Source organism: Scleropages formosus, chromosome 8 (assembly GCF_900964775.1).
Source record: "Scleropages formosus chromosome 8, fSclFor1.1, whole genome shotgun sequence".
In the NCBI taxonomy this organism is placed as follows: Eukaryota; Metazoa; Chordata; class Actinopteri; order Osteoglossiformes; family Osteoglossidae; genus Scleropages; species Scleropages formosus.
The window spans coordinates 6158158-6173010 of record NC_041813.1 but is presented as its reverse complement, the minus strand read 5'-3'; the positions used below and the strand labels follow the sequence as shown (position 1 = coordinate 6173010).

The 14853-nt window shown below is 46.1% G+C and overlaps 1 protein-coding gene across 4 annotated transcripts in view; it reads left to right on the top strand.

Moving 5' to 3' along the window:
• The window catches only part of eml4 (EMAP like 4), a 53978-nt gene that overhangs the window by 5097 nt on the left and 34028 nt on the right, over window positions 1-14853 (top strand). For 3 of the 4 annotated variants that reach the window (XM_018766238.2, XM_018766241.2, XM_018766237.2), the window contains exon 1: window positions 13493-13851. The exons of the other annotated variant lie outside the window; for it this stretch is intronic. In XM_018766238.2, coding sequence (XP_018621754.1) covers window positions 13782-13851 — 70 coding nt within the window. In that variant the 5' untranslated portion in view covers window positions 13493-13781. Of the gene's footprint in view, window positions 1-13492; window positions 13852-14853 lie in introns of those variants that run through there. 4 annotated transcript variants of the gene reach the window in all.

Genomic DNA, 14853 nt, shown 5'->3' with positions numbered 1-14853 from the left:
TTAGTGACAGAGGGCTATGGGTATTAGAGATATGGGGGCACACAGGGAGGGGGGAGGGTCACTGCAAGTATCATAGATTGAACTGCTCAGAAATGGTGAAATTTGTGTTAACGTTGCTTTGGAGTTGCAGCGATGATCCGTAAGCAGTACTGTTCTTAATAATTCTACATGAGTATTAAGTAGTAAAGCTCTGTCAGTACATTTAAGGAGCAGAGCAGTGTAAATGAACACATCTCCGTTGCTGTGACACAGCCTGCACTCCTGAAGATATATGTAGTTGAAATGTAGTGGAAACCTTGCTGTTATTGATTGACCACGAAGGTTTTGGTAGAGTTCATACACAGCAATTGCCAAAGGAGACGTGCACGCCCAAGCAGGAGAGACAAAGTGTGGGCATGTGGATAGGTGGCCTGTTAACGATGGAGCCCCTCTCCTTTATACTCCTGTGGATGTTTGCTGTGAAGACCCTTATTTGATGGCGCTGCTCCTGTTTTCCGCTTAAAGATGGATGTAACGTCGAGTGTTTAGCTGTCCACTCATTCTTATGCTTTACTAGTTGGATATGATTCGAACAACCCTTTTTGTGAAGGGGGGGAGCACTTTTCATAAACCATCTATTTCAAAATGGAGAGTATTACACAAGTAGAAGTGGGGCAATGCAAGAAAGAAAAAAAAAAAAAACCTCTTGATGTTATTATTTTGACGGAGGATGAATCTGCAGAGTACAGCAAGTGACAGTTTACTTTGTCTGTCCGTTTCTGTGGTCAGCTGGAGATTCTGAAAAGAGAAACAAAGGGAAAATGACATTTGGCTTGACAGCACTGTACACTTGAAGTAAACCAAAGTGGCTTTTAGGTGCCCTGGAGAAAGCAAATTGTGCTGTGCTGTGCTGTGATGGGATGGGATGGTCCAAGGCAGGTAACTATATTGTAGTTCTCGGTATACTACTGAAGGGGGTGTGGTGGCGCAGCAGGTTTGGACTGTGCCTGCTCTCCGGTGGGTCTAGGGTTCGAGTCCCACTTGGGGTGCTTTGTGATGGACTGGCGTCCTGTCTGGGGTGTGTCCTCTCCCCTTCCAACCTTGCGCCCTGTGTTGCTGGGTTAGGCTCTGGCTCGCCACGACCCCACTTGGGACAAGCGGTTTCAGTGTGTGTGTGTGTGTGTGTGTGTGTGTGTGTGTGTGTGTGTGTGTGTGTAGTACTGTTCCAAAAAGGCCCAGTGCTTTACTTATTGAGTTACTCACCTGTACTCAGCCATGGTTTACTTGTAGCTGCCTTGGTAGGGTTGAGCTCTGATTAGGCACTGGCATGTACCTCCTCCAACATTTACACTGTGGTAACTTTTCTCTTTCTACCTCGTGGGCTGCCGGACTCACCCCAGGCCTTCTTTCCACAAGTGAGGCCCCCCCTTGTCCTGGATTTATAAGTATGTTTGCATTACCTGCCAGTGTAAAATTTCCACATTTTACTCTGGCTTTATTTTGCCGCTTGAGTAAATTGTTGGCATGTTGTCGCGCTTGGCTTGTTTTGGTGATGGCAAGTTGGCACTGAAGTGGTGTATTGTGTTTGCAGTGCTTGTGTTTATACCTCAGTCACTGGTATGCAAACAGATATACAGTCTGCAAATGAACATAACAGAGAGCAGAAATATAAGAAAAACTGCGGTAAACCAGTTGGAAAGAGCATATCCTGCAGTCTTCGTCACACTCCCAGCTCTTATTCCCCCTGCTTATGCTGCAGCTACTTATTTTTAGCGGTTTGTCACCTACAAATCACGAATGCGCTGCGCTATGCATTTTCTCTGATCACGAGGCCCCCCCTGCCTCTCCTGACCAGCTAACCTTTATGGCTGTGTCCACAATCAGCTTCTCTCCCCTACACAGCTGTCCCGCTCACACACCTGACACCTCTTGTCCACCTCCGGTCCGTTCCATCCAGTAACACCTGTACCGAAGCTCCCGTTTCACACTGGTGCACGGTGACGGCCCCACTCGGTCCTGCAGTTCAGTGGCACACGTCTTCAACAGGAATGGCAAAAGACACACACGCCGTCTGAAACCGCTTGTCCCGAGTGGGGTCGCGGCGAGCCGGAGCCTAACCTGGCAACACAGGGCGCGAGCCTGGAGGGGACGCACCCAGGACGGGACGCCGGTCGTCGCAAGGCACCCCAAGCAGGACTCGAACCCCAGACCCACCGGAGAGTAGGCCCTGGCCAAACCCACTGCGCCGACACGCCCCCCAATGGCAAAACTGCCTTTTCTAAATATTTTAAAAGACATGTGTTGCTGTTCCTGGACGACTTCTAGAGTAGACTAGTAGAGGTGTTGCAGGCACAGTATACGATTTTGGCAGCAGTCTGATAGAGAGGTGAACCTTGTTCCACCCCAGAGGCCCTTCTACTGATGAGCTGTAGCGTGCTGCCAATGCAGAAAAGAATGGCAGAATTGGAATCTCCCGTTGCGGTTGCCTGAAGGGTTTATTTGGTCTCTTGTGCTGACACCCTCGACATTGGCCAACAAGGTGGGCATGTTCATACCCTCACCCCCACTGGAGATTTTTACCCTGGCCCGAGATGCTCACCTATGGCAAAGGTATGGTGATAGGTCTGCGTGTCCGGAATGTAAACAGTTGGAACTGCTCCTTTGTCATTTCTTTTAAACGGCTGTTTAATGACAGACTGCGGAATTAAGATGCGCGATGAGAATTGCTAATGTCTGTCCTGTACCGTGTTTGACTCTGGTTCACGTTGCACTTCTTCCCCAGTCTTGTCTGCATCGTGTTCATGTGCTGCTCTCTAGATTTGATCATCACTGTGACAGTAAAGTCAGTGCGAAAACAACAAGTCACTGGAAACTTTTAGTCTATTTGCCGAAAGGGGGTGCTGTGTCATTTATAAAGCATTCCAGGATCGAATGACATCTGGACACATTTCTTGTAAATTGCAGTTAACTGCTCTGAATTATAATAATTTGTTCAGAATTTTAAAGTGTTTCATATTATATGCTTTATGATGGATGACCCAGTCCAGGCTCACTTGTAGGACAGGTTTTTAAACAAGTTTCATGATTCATACTGCACTGAATTTGTTATCTGAGGACACTGAATTTTTAATTTAGAGGTGTGTTTGCACCAATAAAATGTTTAATTTTTCAAATCATTACTAAAATGTTTATATGTATGAATCTGTAGAGATGAACCAGGTTCTCATTTACTTAATTTCATAACGCTGAGCTTCTTCATCCTTGTTATACTGGTTTGATTGTTTAAATAACCACCTGTGTACTACGTATGTCAAGGGGGAAATTTGAAATAATTTTAGAAGACTTTCTGAGATAACCCAAATTTATCAGATTAAAAAAAAAAAGGATAATGAGAGAAATTAACTGAACAAATGAACTAGAATGTACTGCAAGAAGAATCCACATAGTCGGGAAGGTGCCGGGACCAAGACTGAAACGGGTTCCTGTTTTTTGACTTGTCCTCGATTATTGTCATTCAAATTTCACTGTGCCCTCACTGGAGAAACAAAAATTTTTTTTTTTTTTTTTTTGCATTTGCTTGAGCATTTGTCCTGATGTGCAAATTGCTGTCTTTGGTTTCACTGTCATTTAATAGCATACAGTGACATTTTGTCTTTGCTTTTGTTTCCGTTAAACGGCGAAATTCTCACCAAACTGGCGAGTTCACAATTTCTCTGTCTTCCTCTTTCCGTAATTAGTCGATCCGAGTGACCCAAGAAGAAAATTATCCACTTTTCCTACCAGGCAGGTGGAGGGAACTGAAGCTTGCGCCGTTGCACTTTGCTGACCCAGAGCAGTTGTCAACAAAGTGTTAATTGCAGAACAAAAGGCATAAAAGCAGACTTTGGAATATGAATTTGACCTTTGAGCAGAGCGCTACAGGGAAGTTCTGCTTCCTAATTATCGTCCTTATTGCCACATAAACAGCAAGTCACAAGTCGGCATGGCTTTGTAGTTTTTTTCCATAGTTTGTTTTGTAGCTGGTACTTTGTTACTGTAAAAGTTTAACAAACTTTGCACATGCTTTGAAGGGCTATAAAATATTAAGTTATCCGTGTCGGGTTTTTTTTTTTTTTTTGGCCCTAACAGAAAGGTACAGTTCAGAGCCAACAATGGTGCCAATCAGTTTGGGTGTGGTGAACAAATCCCCAAGCTTTCCCATAACAAAGAGTCATTTAAAAGATTGAGTACAATCAATGAAGTTCCTATTCTTATATAGCAATTTAAGGAATACAAGAGCAAAAGTTATGGCTTTTTATTAACGTGAGATTTTATGGAAAACAATCTGTGTGAATCAGAGGTGAAATAGAGAAATTAGCTAAAGGTTCATCAGTTACAATTTAAATTTTTTATTTTTCCAGCAAGGTTTGCCCAGAATGAGTAGAATTGGTGACATAATTTTCCAACAGAAGAAAACAAAATCTTTACAAAGACTAAATTGATGCCAAAGTTTATAACAATAACATTATTCCCCTGTATTTTAGCTGGCACTTTTGTAAAAGGAGACATAGCATATTATATAATCAGCTACACAGTGCTTTACCCATTTATGCTGGAGAGTTTTCTTACTGTACCAAATCAGATTAAGCACCTTGGTCAAGGGTTCTGTAGCAGGAGTGACGTTCAAAGTAAGTCTTCATGAAGGCGGTAGCTCTATCCACTACACTGTTAAAATGCTCAGACATACAGACAGATGGTTAAAACTACATGTGATTATAAAGGATATTATTCCAGTGTTCAGAAGATGGATAATAAAACACACACACACACACATTTTCAGAACCGCTTGTCCCATACGGGGTCACGGGGAACCGGAGCCTACCCGAGAACACAGGGGCGTAAGGCCAGAGGGGGAGGGAACACACCCAGGACGGGACGCCAGTCCGTCGCAAGGCACCCCAAGCGGGACTTGAACCCCAGACCCACCGGACAGCAGGACTGTGGTCCAACCCACTGCGCCACCGCACCCCCGGATAATAAAACATATTAAGCATTTTTTTTTTTTTGCATCAGTTTCAAATACAGATAAGCAGCCAGTAACTCTAATAGGTAACACTGGTAAAAATGTACTTATGCTGCTTAGTTTTAAAAAGTAAGCCATACAGGGCAACAATTTCAATTGTGAAACAAAAATACTTGATAGTTGTCAGACATTATCAGCTCAAAGTTTTAGCGAATCAGTAAATATCTGTTGATTTCCGTTTGTATTTGCTTTTGACATCATGGAGTATAAAGGGTATGTGACGTCTTTTTCCGTTTTCAGCTGCAGGGCACATCTGCACCAAGGCTCCTCCCGCCCTTTCTGCATCAGTGGTTATTTAATTGATCTGTAAGCATTTTATAAATTGCCCACGCTCAGTGACAGGTTTCACTCAGCGCTGATGATGCTCGGGACCGAGAATTCTGCCGCCTTCCTTCGAAACAGTGTTGAGGTCATACTCTCGCAGCTCTCCTGTCTTAAATATGCAGGTATTGGACCTCTTGAGCCTGCCGCCCCAGGGATGCTCACTCGGCTCATTTCCAGCCTAGCAGTGTGTAGTAAACACATTATGTGAATAATAAATGTATTTATAAAAATGTGGGTGAATGGGGATCATGCCCTGCAAGAGCAGCTGCCACTGTAAAATGTTTTTGTGTGTGTGCGCGTGCATGCATGCATGCATGCGTGCTTGTGTTTTGGCTCCAGCTTAATTGTATACCAGGTAAAGTCACCAGTGTGTGTAATACTATAGTCATCCTTCCAGTGGTATACACCAGGAGGTATAGACAACAGTGGTCGTGTAGCACTCTCTTGTGCCTCTCATATGGGATCAGAAGCACCAGTATTGTGCCTGTGGAGGTGATCCCTCCCGGTTATTTGCTGGTTTGGACTTCCTGTTTCCTTTGCATTTTGGCAAAGCAGGAGCAACATGAAATAGATGCCGTGTTTTTTCCGTTTTTGTCCAGCTGGGACATACTACCTACAAGTTTTTCTTTCTTTTTTTTTTTTTTAAAAAAATCTTATTAAACCCAGTTTCTCTTAATAGTATCATGCTGTAGGCAAAACAGTTTTCTGCTGTTTGGTTTATCCCTGTGACCTCAGCCCCGACCTCTCTCTATTTCCTCTTCCAGCATCAGGAGTTAACTTTTCAACTGTACTGTTTGTCCTTCAGCCTTTAAAGATAAGACGTGTGTAAAGAAAGCTCAAAAACGTAGCACTTAATCTCCTCGAAGAGTAAGTAGACATGGTTTATTTTTCTCGGGAGGAAAGGCACGAAGGCGTAAGATTCCAGCAGTATAAAAACCCATAAGACAGATGTTGACAGCAGTCCTCTAGAGAGACGGGCACAAACCTGTCGGAGTGGAGTGTCAGTTATGATGTTTAAATTGCGCACCCGCCCCAGAACAGGGCTCCGGCTGCTTTTAAGAGGCAGTAATTCATTCATCCCACAGCTGGGCCCCTCTGGGGTGGTGTGCTGTGGGGGCAGCGGTGGATTTTAACCCTTCGCTGACATCCGATAGAGCCACAAGGTCAAGACCCAAGTCGACTTCAGTTCTTTGGCAGATCTTGACGGGTTCTTTTAAGCATTCCTTCCCCCCTGCTCCCAACAGCCTTTGTTGCTTGCATGATTATTTAACTACGACTGTGATATCCTCATTGGTAGAGCACAACTTGGCATTATGTGTAGCATGTTAGTCTGTGACTGTGCTTGCTCCCAAAAGGGAAGGGGTCAGGGATGTCGGTGAAGTTTGCAGCCGGAGGATGCCTGGAGCCCAGCACTAGCCCATCTGCTGCTGTTTTTAGGTGAGCGGAGGTTTTCTGGCTGACTTTCAAAGCCGATAATTGTCTTTGTTTAGTTCAGCAGGATCTGGGATGATTGGGTTTGAGCAGGGAGGCGGAAGGACCATTCAAAACGGAATGCATATATCCGTCATGCTTAATGATAATGACATTTGTGGATCCTGACTTTCCAGCCTTTCACTATGGTATCCACATCCTCACTTTTAATGTATCTGTGTACTTAGTCAGAGTCTATGGTCAGTCTCCTCTTTTCCTTTGTTTGATTGGCACTGTACAGTGCAGTGTATGCTGCCATTCCCACTTCAAATATCTGCGGTGCCTGGAGGGTCTCTCTCACTCGCGTAATATCCATTGAGATAATGGACACTCTTGTTTTCTCTGGAACGATTCCTGATGTACCATTCATTTAACCGAATGTTCTGACTTCATATTTTGAAGCCCGTTGGATTGGCTCTGATTGTAATGACTGTAACCAAGTATGGAGTTGAAATCAAGTGCGTCATTCAGTGCCAAATCACATATGTAGAGGATCACCAATGCCAGTCTTATGCTGATCGAGGCCAGATCGTTTCTTGCCCTTTTTCCAAGGAGTAACAAAGATCACGCACGTATTGGAGGAGTTTGGTACCTGCTGTACTGTGGCTGTCAGTAAGTGGGTATCCATTCCACAGTGACTTCTGGGCTGCGGAGGAAGAAGTTTTTGCAGTTGAGTCCTTTCAGGGTCTTTCCTGTGATGAGAATGAGTAAGCAGGGATTGTGTAGAAGTGGGCTTAAACTTTGTTGTGTTTCAGAAGGGGTCCTGTTGTTTGATTTAGAAGGGTATACTAATAGCAATAGTGCAGGTCTCCCCATCCCCCCCATGGCCCTCAAGGCCCACTGCCAGGCTAATTGGAAACAGAGACTGGAGGAATTTTTTTGCAGTATTGCCAAGTGGCTAGGTTGAGGGGTCTGGTGGGGCACAAAAGAGGTAGCAAGACCCCTACACTTGCGCCTTCCTGGGTAAACGAGGGGACTGAGCTCCTCTGCACCCTGCGGAATGACAGATGCACAGCTTTGGCAGAGCTATGGTCAAGGGTTACAGCCCAGTGGGCTCACGTGTTGGCACGAGGTCCGACTGCCAGTGAGGACTTCCTGAAAATATGCAGAAAGATGCTCTCTCATCCAAACCCTCGGAGGCAGATGGGGAAATCACTGCCAGTGGCAAAGGGCATGAGCTGACTTGAGATCTGCATGATTAACAAAGAACAATGTCTTTTAAAAAAAGAATTTACAGCATTAATTATGGGCACACTGCATATTTTTATAGTCCAGGACTATAAAAGACTGGACTGGAATATGCCGACTTCTATTATCGTCTTCCCCTTAACCAAAGTAACTGTAATGAGAATGCATTTGAAACTGAGTGGTCGCTAGGGTTGGGTGTGATCTGCTGAACCTGATGAAGATTGTCAAAACTTTGCTGATCTTTCAAAAATAAAAGCAACCCAACAACCCGATTGACCTGTTGCTGTAGATATAAATTCCTCAGTTAAAAGCTGTGTTTTATTTAAAAGCAGTACTTGGAAGTACTCCTCTGCACATTTGCTAGAAACATCTTCCACTTCTGCAGGAACTCAAGACCCTAGCAACCATTTCTCCCTTGACCAGCTATATGGGATCACAGACCATATTGGGTTTTGTGAAACTTGTCTCTCTGCATGCCTCTTCTTTCCCAGTGTTTGTGTAGGAGTTGCAATTTTTTTGCAAGTTCATAAACCTCTGAGTCTCCAAGTGCTCCTGATCCAGAGCTTATTTCCACACCTGCTACAGAGCTTTGCGTTCCTCAGAAAAGGGCCAGTCTGTCGGGTTCCAGGAGAGTCCTTACCACCACTTGGTACTTGGATTTCCATTCAACTTGTTTTCCCTGCCTCAGTAGAATGATGGCCATGACTCTTAAAGGCCTTTCCAGTGTGTGGCACAGCATGTCGTGTGATTTTGACAACAAGGCACACGCTGGCAGCAATATCAACATTGGAAAAGGAGCTCATCGAAACCCTGGCATAGGCAACCCTTTACTCTTTAAATAACACACTGCTCTGCAAGATTAGCAGCTTGTATTTCATTCTTCAGATGTGTTCATACACGTCCTGCCTGAAAATCATTAGATAGATAAAGATGCAGGAAGCCTGCCAAGGGATGGAAGGGTAAAGAGAGAATGTAGGAAGGCAGAGTAGAGACAGTGATGCCAGTACCCATCATTTCCCAGGAGGGGGTGCCTTGGTTATCGTCCTCTGCAGTTGCTGTACAGCACATTCTTGGAATCGTCTCGGAGGTGTCTGAGCGGTGCCCACAACTTCCAGGAATTTATCGTTCTCAGCTGGCCTCATTGTTGTGGTCCACCGGGTCTTTACCTTCCTGCACACAAGCCCTCCAGGCCCGGATCTGATCAGGCTTCCTGCTGGTGCAACCCACCCAAGAAGAAAGTTGTGAAAGTTCTGGAGGAAGAAGGAAAAAAAAGCACACAATTCAGTATTTTGTTTTTAATATCTGGCTTCCTTTGCTGTGGAGGAAAGAGGTCATTTCCATTTAGGAGAGAGGATGTTGCGTTTCCAGCAGAACGCCCATCCTCGACGGTGCAGCTCCACACCTCATCCTCTGTGCGCACCAGCTGCTGCCGTATCAGTGGATGCAAGGAGATGGAAACGATTTGGGGGAGGCGGAGGGGGTAGTGTTTGTGGGTAGCCTTAGCGCAGCTCTTTTTTTCCTATCTTCTGGTATTCCAAGTAGGCTTTTGTCTTTGTTTTTGTCAAAACCTAAAAAGCAGAAATGTTCTCTTAAACTTCTTAAGATAATTAGATGGTGCCACTTTTTTTTTTTTAAATTTTTTTTTTTTATTATTATTTTACAGATTTACCATGAATGTCAGGCGAATAGAGGTGGGGTATTTGTGTTCTTACCCTGTTTCCTGGTACCTGTGGTTTTTCTGTGAACTCTATTTTTGTGTGCACTGCCGTTTCTGTATAGCTGGACACGGCTGTTTCACTTCCTGAAATGACTACATCTTCAGCCATCTTCAGTGACATGATACCTTAGAGGCAGGAGATGTTTGCAGTGCTAGGGAAAGGCAGAGGGCTCACTATGGGGGTTCCACCGTGGAGGGGTTGGGCATCATTGCAGGGTTGCTTGGGCTCCTGAATTTCTAGACTGAACCCCTCCATCACCTCTACCTTCCCATGCAACGCCACATGTAGCCTTGTCAGGGCCTTCCCTGTTTGTGCCAGAATCACCTCTGAAGGGGAAAAACCTAGTCTACAGCTTGCATATGTTGATCAGTGACATCGTGTTGAATTCTTGCACCGGTTCCTGCTGAGTGAGACTGAAAAAGATTGATATGAGTTGTTGCAGAGACGCACCGTAGAGTCCGTTTGCTCTGCAGGCACATCTGTCTGAACTGGCACACAGCTTACAGCGGTACACATTTGCATGAAGCAAGTAAGATGTATCTTTTTGCATGATAAAACAATAGTTACGCTTCTGGGACTTGAACCAATAACCTTCAAATTACAATTTCAGTTCCTTAACCGTTGCACCACCTGTTAACGAGAGGGAGGGATTGTGGAGCTTCTCATTCCCTGTCTGAACATGGCGATCTGTTTATCTGCCTGCCTGTCTTGTGTGCATGTTTATCAGCAAGGCCATGTCCAACTCTATATTTAGGACCATATTGCCGTTTTACTACCCTGCCTTTCCTTGTGTAAACAGCTGTGCCCGTTTCTTCAATTCATGTTGTGCTGCTGCAGTGGCATAAGGCATGCTCTCCGTCCGGTCGCGAACCTGTGTATTAGTTCCCTGTCCCACCTTCAGTCCCTCTGGTGGTGCTGATCTACCAAAACCAGCCCTGAGGTGGTTTCTCCTAGAATAATAATCATAAAAAGCAACAAAGCCATTTAGATTAACTCACCCAACCAGTAAGTCAGGCTCATTTGACAGGCTTGCCGCTGCTATTTCAAGGATCATGTAAAGCGTTGTGTGTCCACAGAAACTGAATGGAAGTTAATATCTAAACTGTTTTCTCAATTTTGAACAATGTACAAACTCTGATACATGCCAGATGTTTGAATACAACAAAAAAGTGTTTCTATGAACACTCGGTAGAAGGACACACACACACATTGACTGAAGCGGGGTCACGGCAAACCGGAGCCTAACCCGCCAATACAGGTCGCAAGGTTGGAGGGGGAGGGGACACACCCAGGACGGAACGCCAGTCCGTTGCAAGTCTCTTCAAGCAGGACTCGAACCCCAGACCCACCAGAGAGCAGGACCCGGCCAAGCCCGCTGCGCCACCGCGCCCGCCTTCACTAGGAAGATCTCAGATTAAAAAAGGTGTAGCAGTCATCTGAACGTGAATCCGTCTTGATAATCTGCTCATTATTGGTCTCCAGGCACCCTAGGTGTAAACTGACCTCATGCCTGGCATCAGGTTGGTGCTGAAACAGTTTTTTCTGTATTCTGATTGGAGGGATTATTATCTCTGAGTGACTGACATCTCTTGAGGGATGGACCCACCCCTGGTGTGCTGACATACAGCATTCTTTAATTTAGTTTTTTTTTTTTCTTTTCCCTTGCAGTGCGCTGGTGTGCTCGCTGTTTTTTTTTTTTTCTTTTTTTCTTTTTTTTTTTTGCCTTGCTTGACATTGCGGTTTTGGTGTCACAATTGCTCTGCAGGCGCTTGCAAGTTGGCCAGGGCGCGTGCAGAGTGGTGACACCTGGACGCCAATGGGCGGACCTGCGGTGACCCCCCCCACCGCCAGCTCGGCGGCTGGCGCACGGTTCCCCTTACGCACGAAGGCCGGGGAGTTCCATGTAATGGCAGCCGTCATCCTGAAGCTGGGGCTGAAAGCACGCTGCTGGCCTTTAACCTACTTTCCCATCAGCCCACTTCCTGTCAAGTACTCGGAGCCCGCGCAAACTAGCCGCGCTCTCCACGTGGCTGCTTTAGGACCTGTGCGTAGCGTGGTGTTTGGCGCAGACCCGACGAAACCAAAAATGGGAGAAGCTTTTAGAGACAATGCACGTCGGAGCACAGGAGTACCAAGCTCACATTCCAGTCACAACATATTTAAAGAAAAAAGTGAATGAAATGTACAGTAGGTCGACACCTTTTCCCTCTGTGCGATATGCTATTTTTACAAGCATGTCTAGAAACCAGTGGGTAAGAGGATCACATGTTAATGTGGTATGAGAGCTCACACACCTGCAGTGCAGGTTAAAGTGCACACTTAGTTTTGTGTGAGTCTGTATTTGTCTTTTGTGTGTGTATATAGATTTAGCAGTACTATACACACATCTTTTTTTTTTGATATTTTACGCTTATTTTCACCTCTGGAGCGATAAACCTACGCAAATGACAGGTGTTTATCTTGTTTGATATTAGATGGTTATGGCTGTGTGCTTCTCGGGGGTTGTTTTGCTGGGGGTGAGAGTGGTTTATTGCTGCGTTCCCAACAGCCCCCCCCCCTCCACCCTCTGCTTTAATCCGTTCTGCATGAGCTCTGACCGCCCCCCCGCCCCCTTCTGAGTCCTATTGTTGTAACTCATTCAAAGTAGCAAGGTGGGAATGTTTGGGTCCCCCCCCCTTACCCCCTCTTCCTTCCATCTTCATCCAAGTTACAGTTACCAGTGTGTTTATTAAACCTTGCCTCCTTCACAGCATTGGCATTAGTGTACCTTGTCTTTTTGTTTTCCCATTGCTGTCCAACTTGGTCCACATTCTGCTCTTCATTCATCTGCAGAAACCGGGATAATTAAAGATTTCTGCTACTGCTGCCATCATATGGGTCTCCGCTGTCCAGGGCTCTGATAAATATAGGATATAATGAATATATGGTGTATGAATATACTGGGTTGGTTCCCAGTGGAGACAGGGCACACTATTTGAATGATGATGATGATGATAATAATGATATACTTTTATCCAAAGTCACTTACAGAGTTTCACTCTTTCATATTACTTTCAAGAGCATTATGAATAACATGGATTTGTGCTTTTTTTTTTTTTTTTTTCTTTCTTTCTTTCTTAAACCAGCAGCTGTCAAACTGCAAGTCCACATCTTTAAGAAATGCTATGCCTGCTGGTCTGTTGATATCATAAGCAAGCCCTGTAGAGCGAATGCACACACACAGCTATACCCTTGCGGTGTAGTGTGATGAGCCCTTGTCTTGTTTACTGAGCCTACTTGCAGGGAAACGTCAAGGCCATAGGATGTGCTGCTCAGAAGTCAACAGCTGGAATTCTCCAAATCCCAGCGAGTCTTAAAGAAGACCTCAGTGCTGAAGATGACTGTGCAGAATGTAAACCGCAAAGCACGTTTTAAAAGGTCAAGTCAGAACATTTCTTCTCGGTGTCGGCAAGAAGAATGCCCGAGGAGGGTGCCGTAGGTGTTTGGATGAAGAAGAGCTGACTATGGATTCCTCACTGGGAGGGCAAAGGGGTGGGGGGGGTTTACACCCCTCTGTCACCCCCCCCCCCCCTCACCCCTGGCCACTCCCTCTGTTGGAGGTGCTGACAACAGTGTGGCTGCTGCCGGCATGCCAGAGGTTAAAGATCTGTGAGTGAAGGTTTAGCCCCTCCCAGAGTCGACCAAGATTCTCTTTCTTAATCTTTATCTCCTCCTCCAGAGGCGCTCTCTCTCTCTCTCTCTCGCTTGCTCTCTCTCCCACTCTTTGCTCGCTCATTCTCTGGGCTTTGTGTACCGTGTGTCAGAGGGGGAGAGCGCTGCGTGCACGATCACAGACAGGAGTGGGTGGCAGGCGGAGGGCAAGCGCGACTCGCGAGTGGGGAGAAACCGTACTTTGTGTCACTGTCACGGTCTTGGGCCAGGAAAGAGACCCTCGTAGTCGGCTGGAGAGAGGAGCAGTTGGGGAGAAAAACGGAAACTCACTCGCACGTGCACGTACACACGCAGACAGATCGGCCGTGTGGTCCCAACAGAAGAGCAGAATGGAGGAAAGCCCACAGCCTACTGGTCCGGCATGCAACTCTAACCCACTGCTGAGCAACCACTGTGCCGGTAAGCTGCCTCGGTTGCTCTGGGCCTTGGTGGGACATGAAGGGGCGGGGGTATCTGTTTGTTGTTTCCTGGCTGCCCACAAATCATCGTCACGTTGCTGTCAGAGCATCTGCGTGAAAGCCTGCTTGCGCTAGTCCTCTGCAAGTGATAAGTTTCTCTACTGTCTGCAGTGGGTCTTTGGGGGATGTCCCATGCTTAGATTATATATTTTTTTTAAAACCATTTTACTGCCATCTCAACATTTTTTATTTTCTCCTAGTCTCTAATAGCATGCGTGCGAGAAGCGCCAGTGCTGTCGGCAGTGAATACATGCAGCCTGTGTGTGGGTGGCTGAAGCTGTGCGTTTGTGAAGGGAACAGGAGTCGAGTTCGTGTATATGACCTAAAGGGTGCCAGGGGTAGGGGTGGGGGTGGAGGTCCCTGGGGGATGTTTCTGCTTGATCCCTCTCTGCGCTTTCTCCCTTTGTACTGGGGGATAGATCGGTGTGGGGTGGCACGGCATGCTGCCTGCCCCAGGTGATGCTGGTAAATGTTTAACTGGCTGTAAAACAGAAGACTTCCTCCAACCCCCACCTCACTCCCGTCAACACCACACTTTGGGCTACACCTGTATAGCAGCAGCCATCTGAGTCCTGCAGATGGTGTGTGTGTTTGTGTGTTTAAAATATAAACACTAATTGTACTAGATCTACAATGATCATAAAAAGGAAAATGCTCGGAATGCACTCACACTGCTGAGAGGCATTTGGCTGTTTTATGCTGCATCTTGCAAAAAAAATAAACATTACAGAGCGGGCTGCATGTTTTGAAACTTTGTGTGGGGATTAGCGAGCAAGTACAATGTGTGTGTGAGTGTTTGTGGTGGTCCCTGCTGTACACCCCTGGGAGGAGACCAAGGGTAGAGTGCTCAGTGCTCGCCAGCAGGGACTGAAAGTTGCCCCGCTGCGTCCCGTCTCGAACATGAGAGCCATCTCCTCCTGGCACTTGAAAAGGCACACCCACA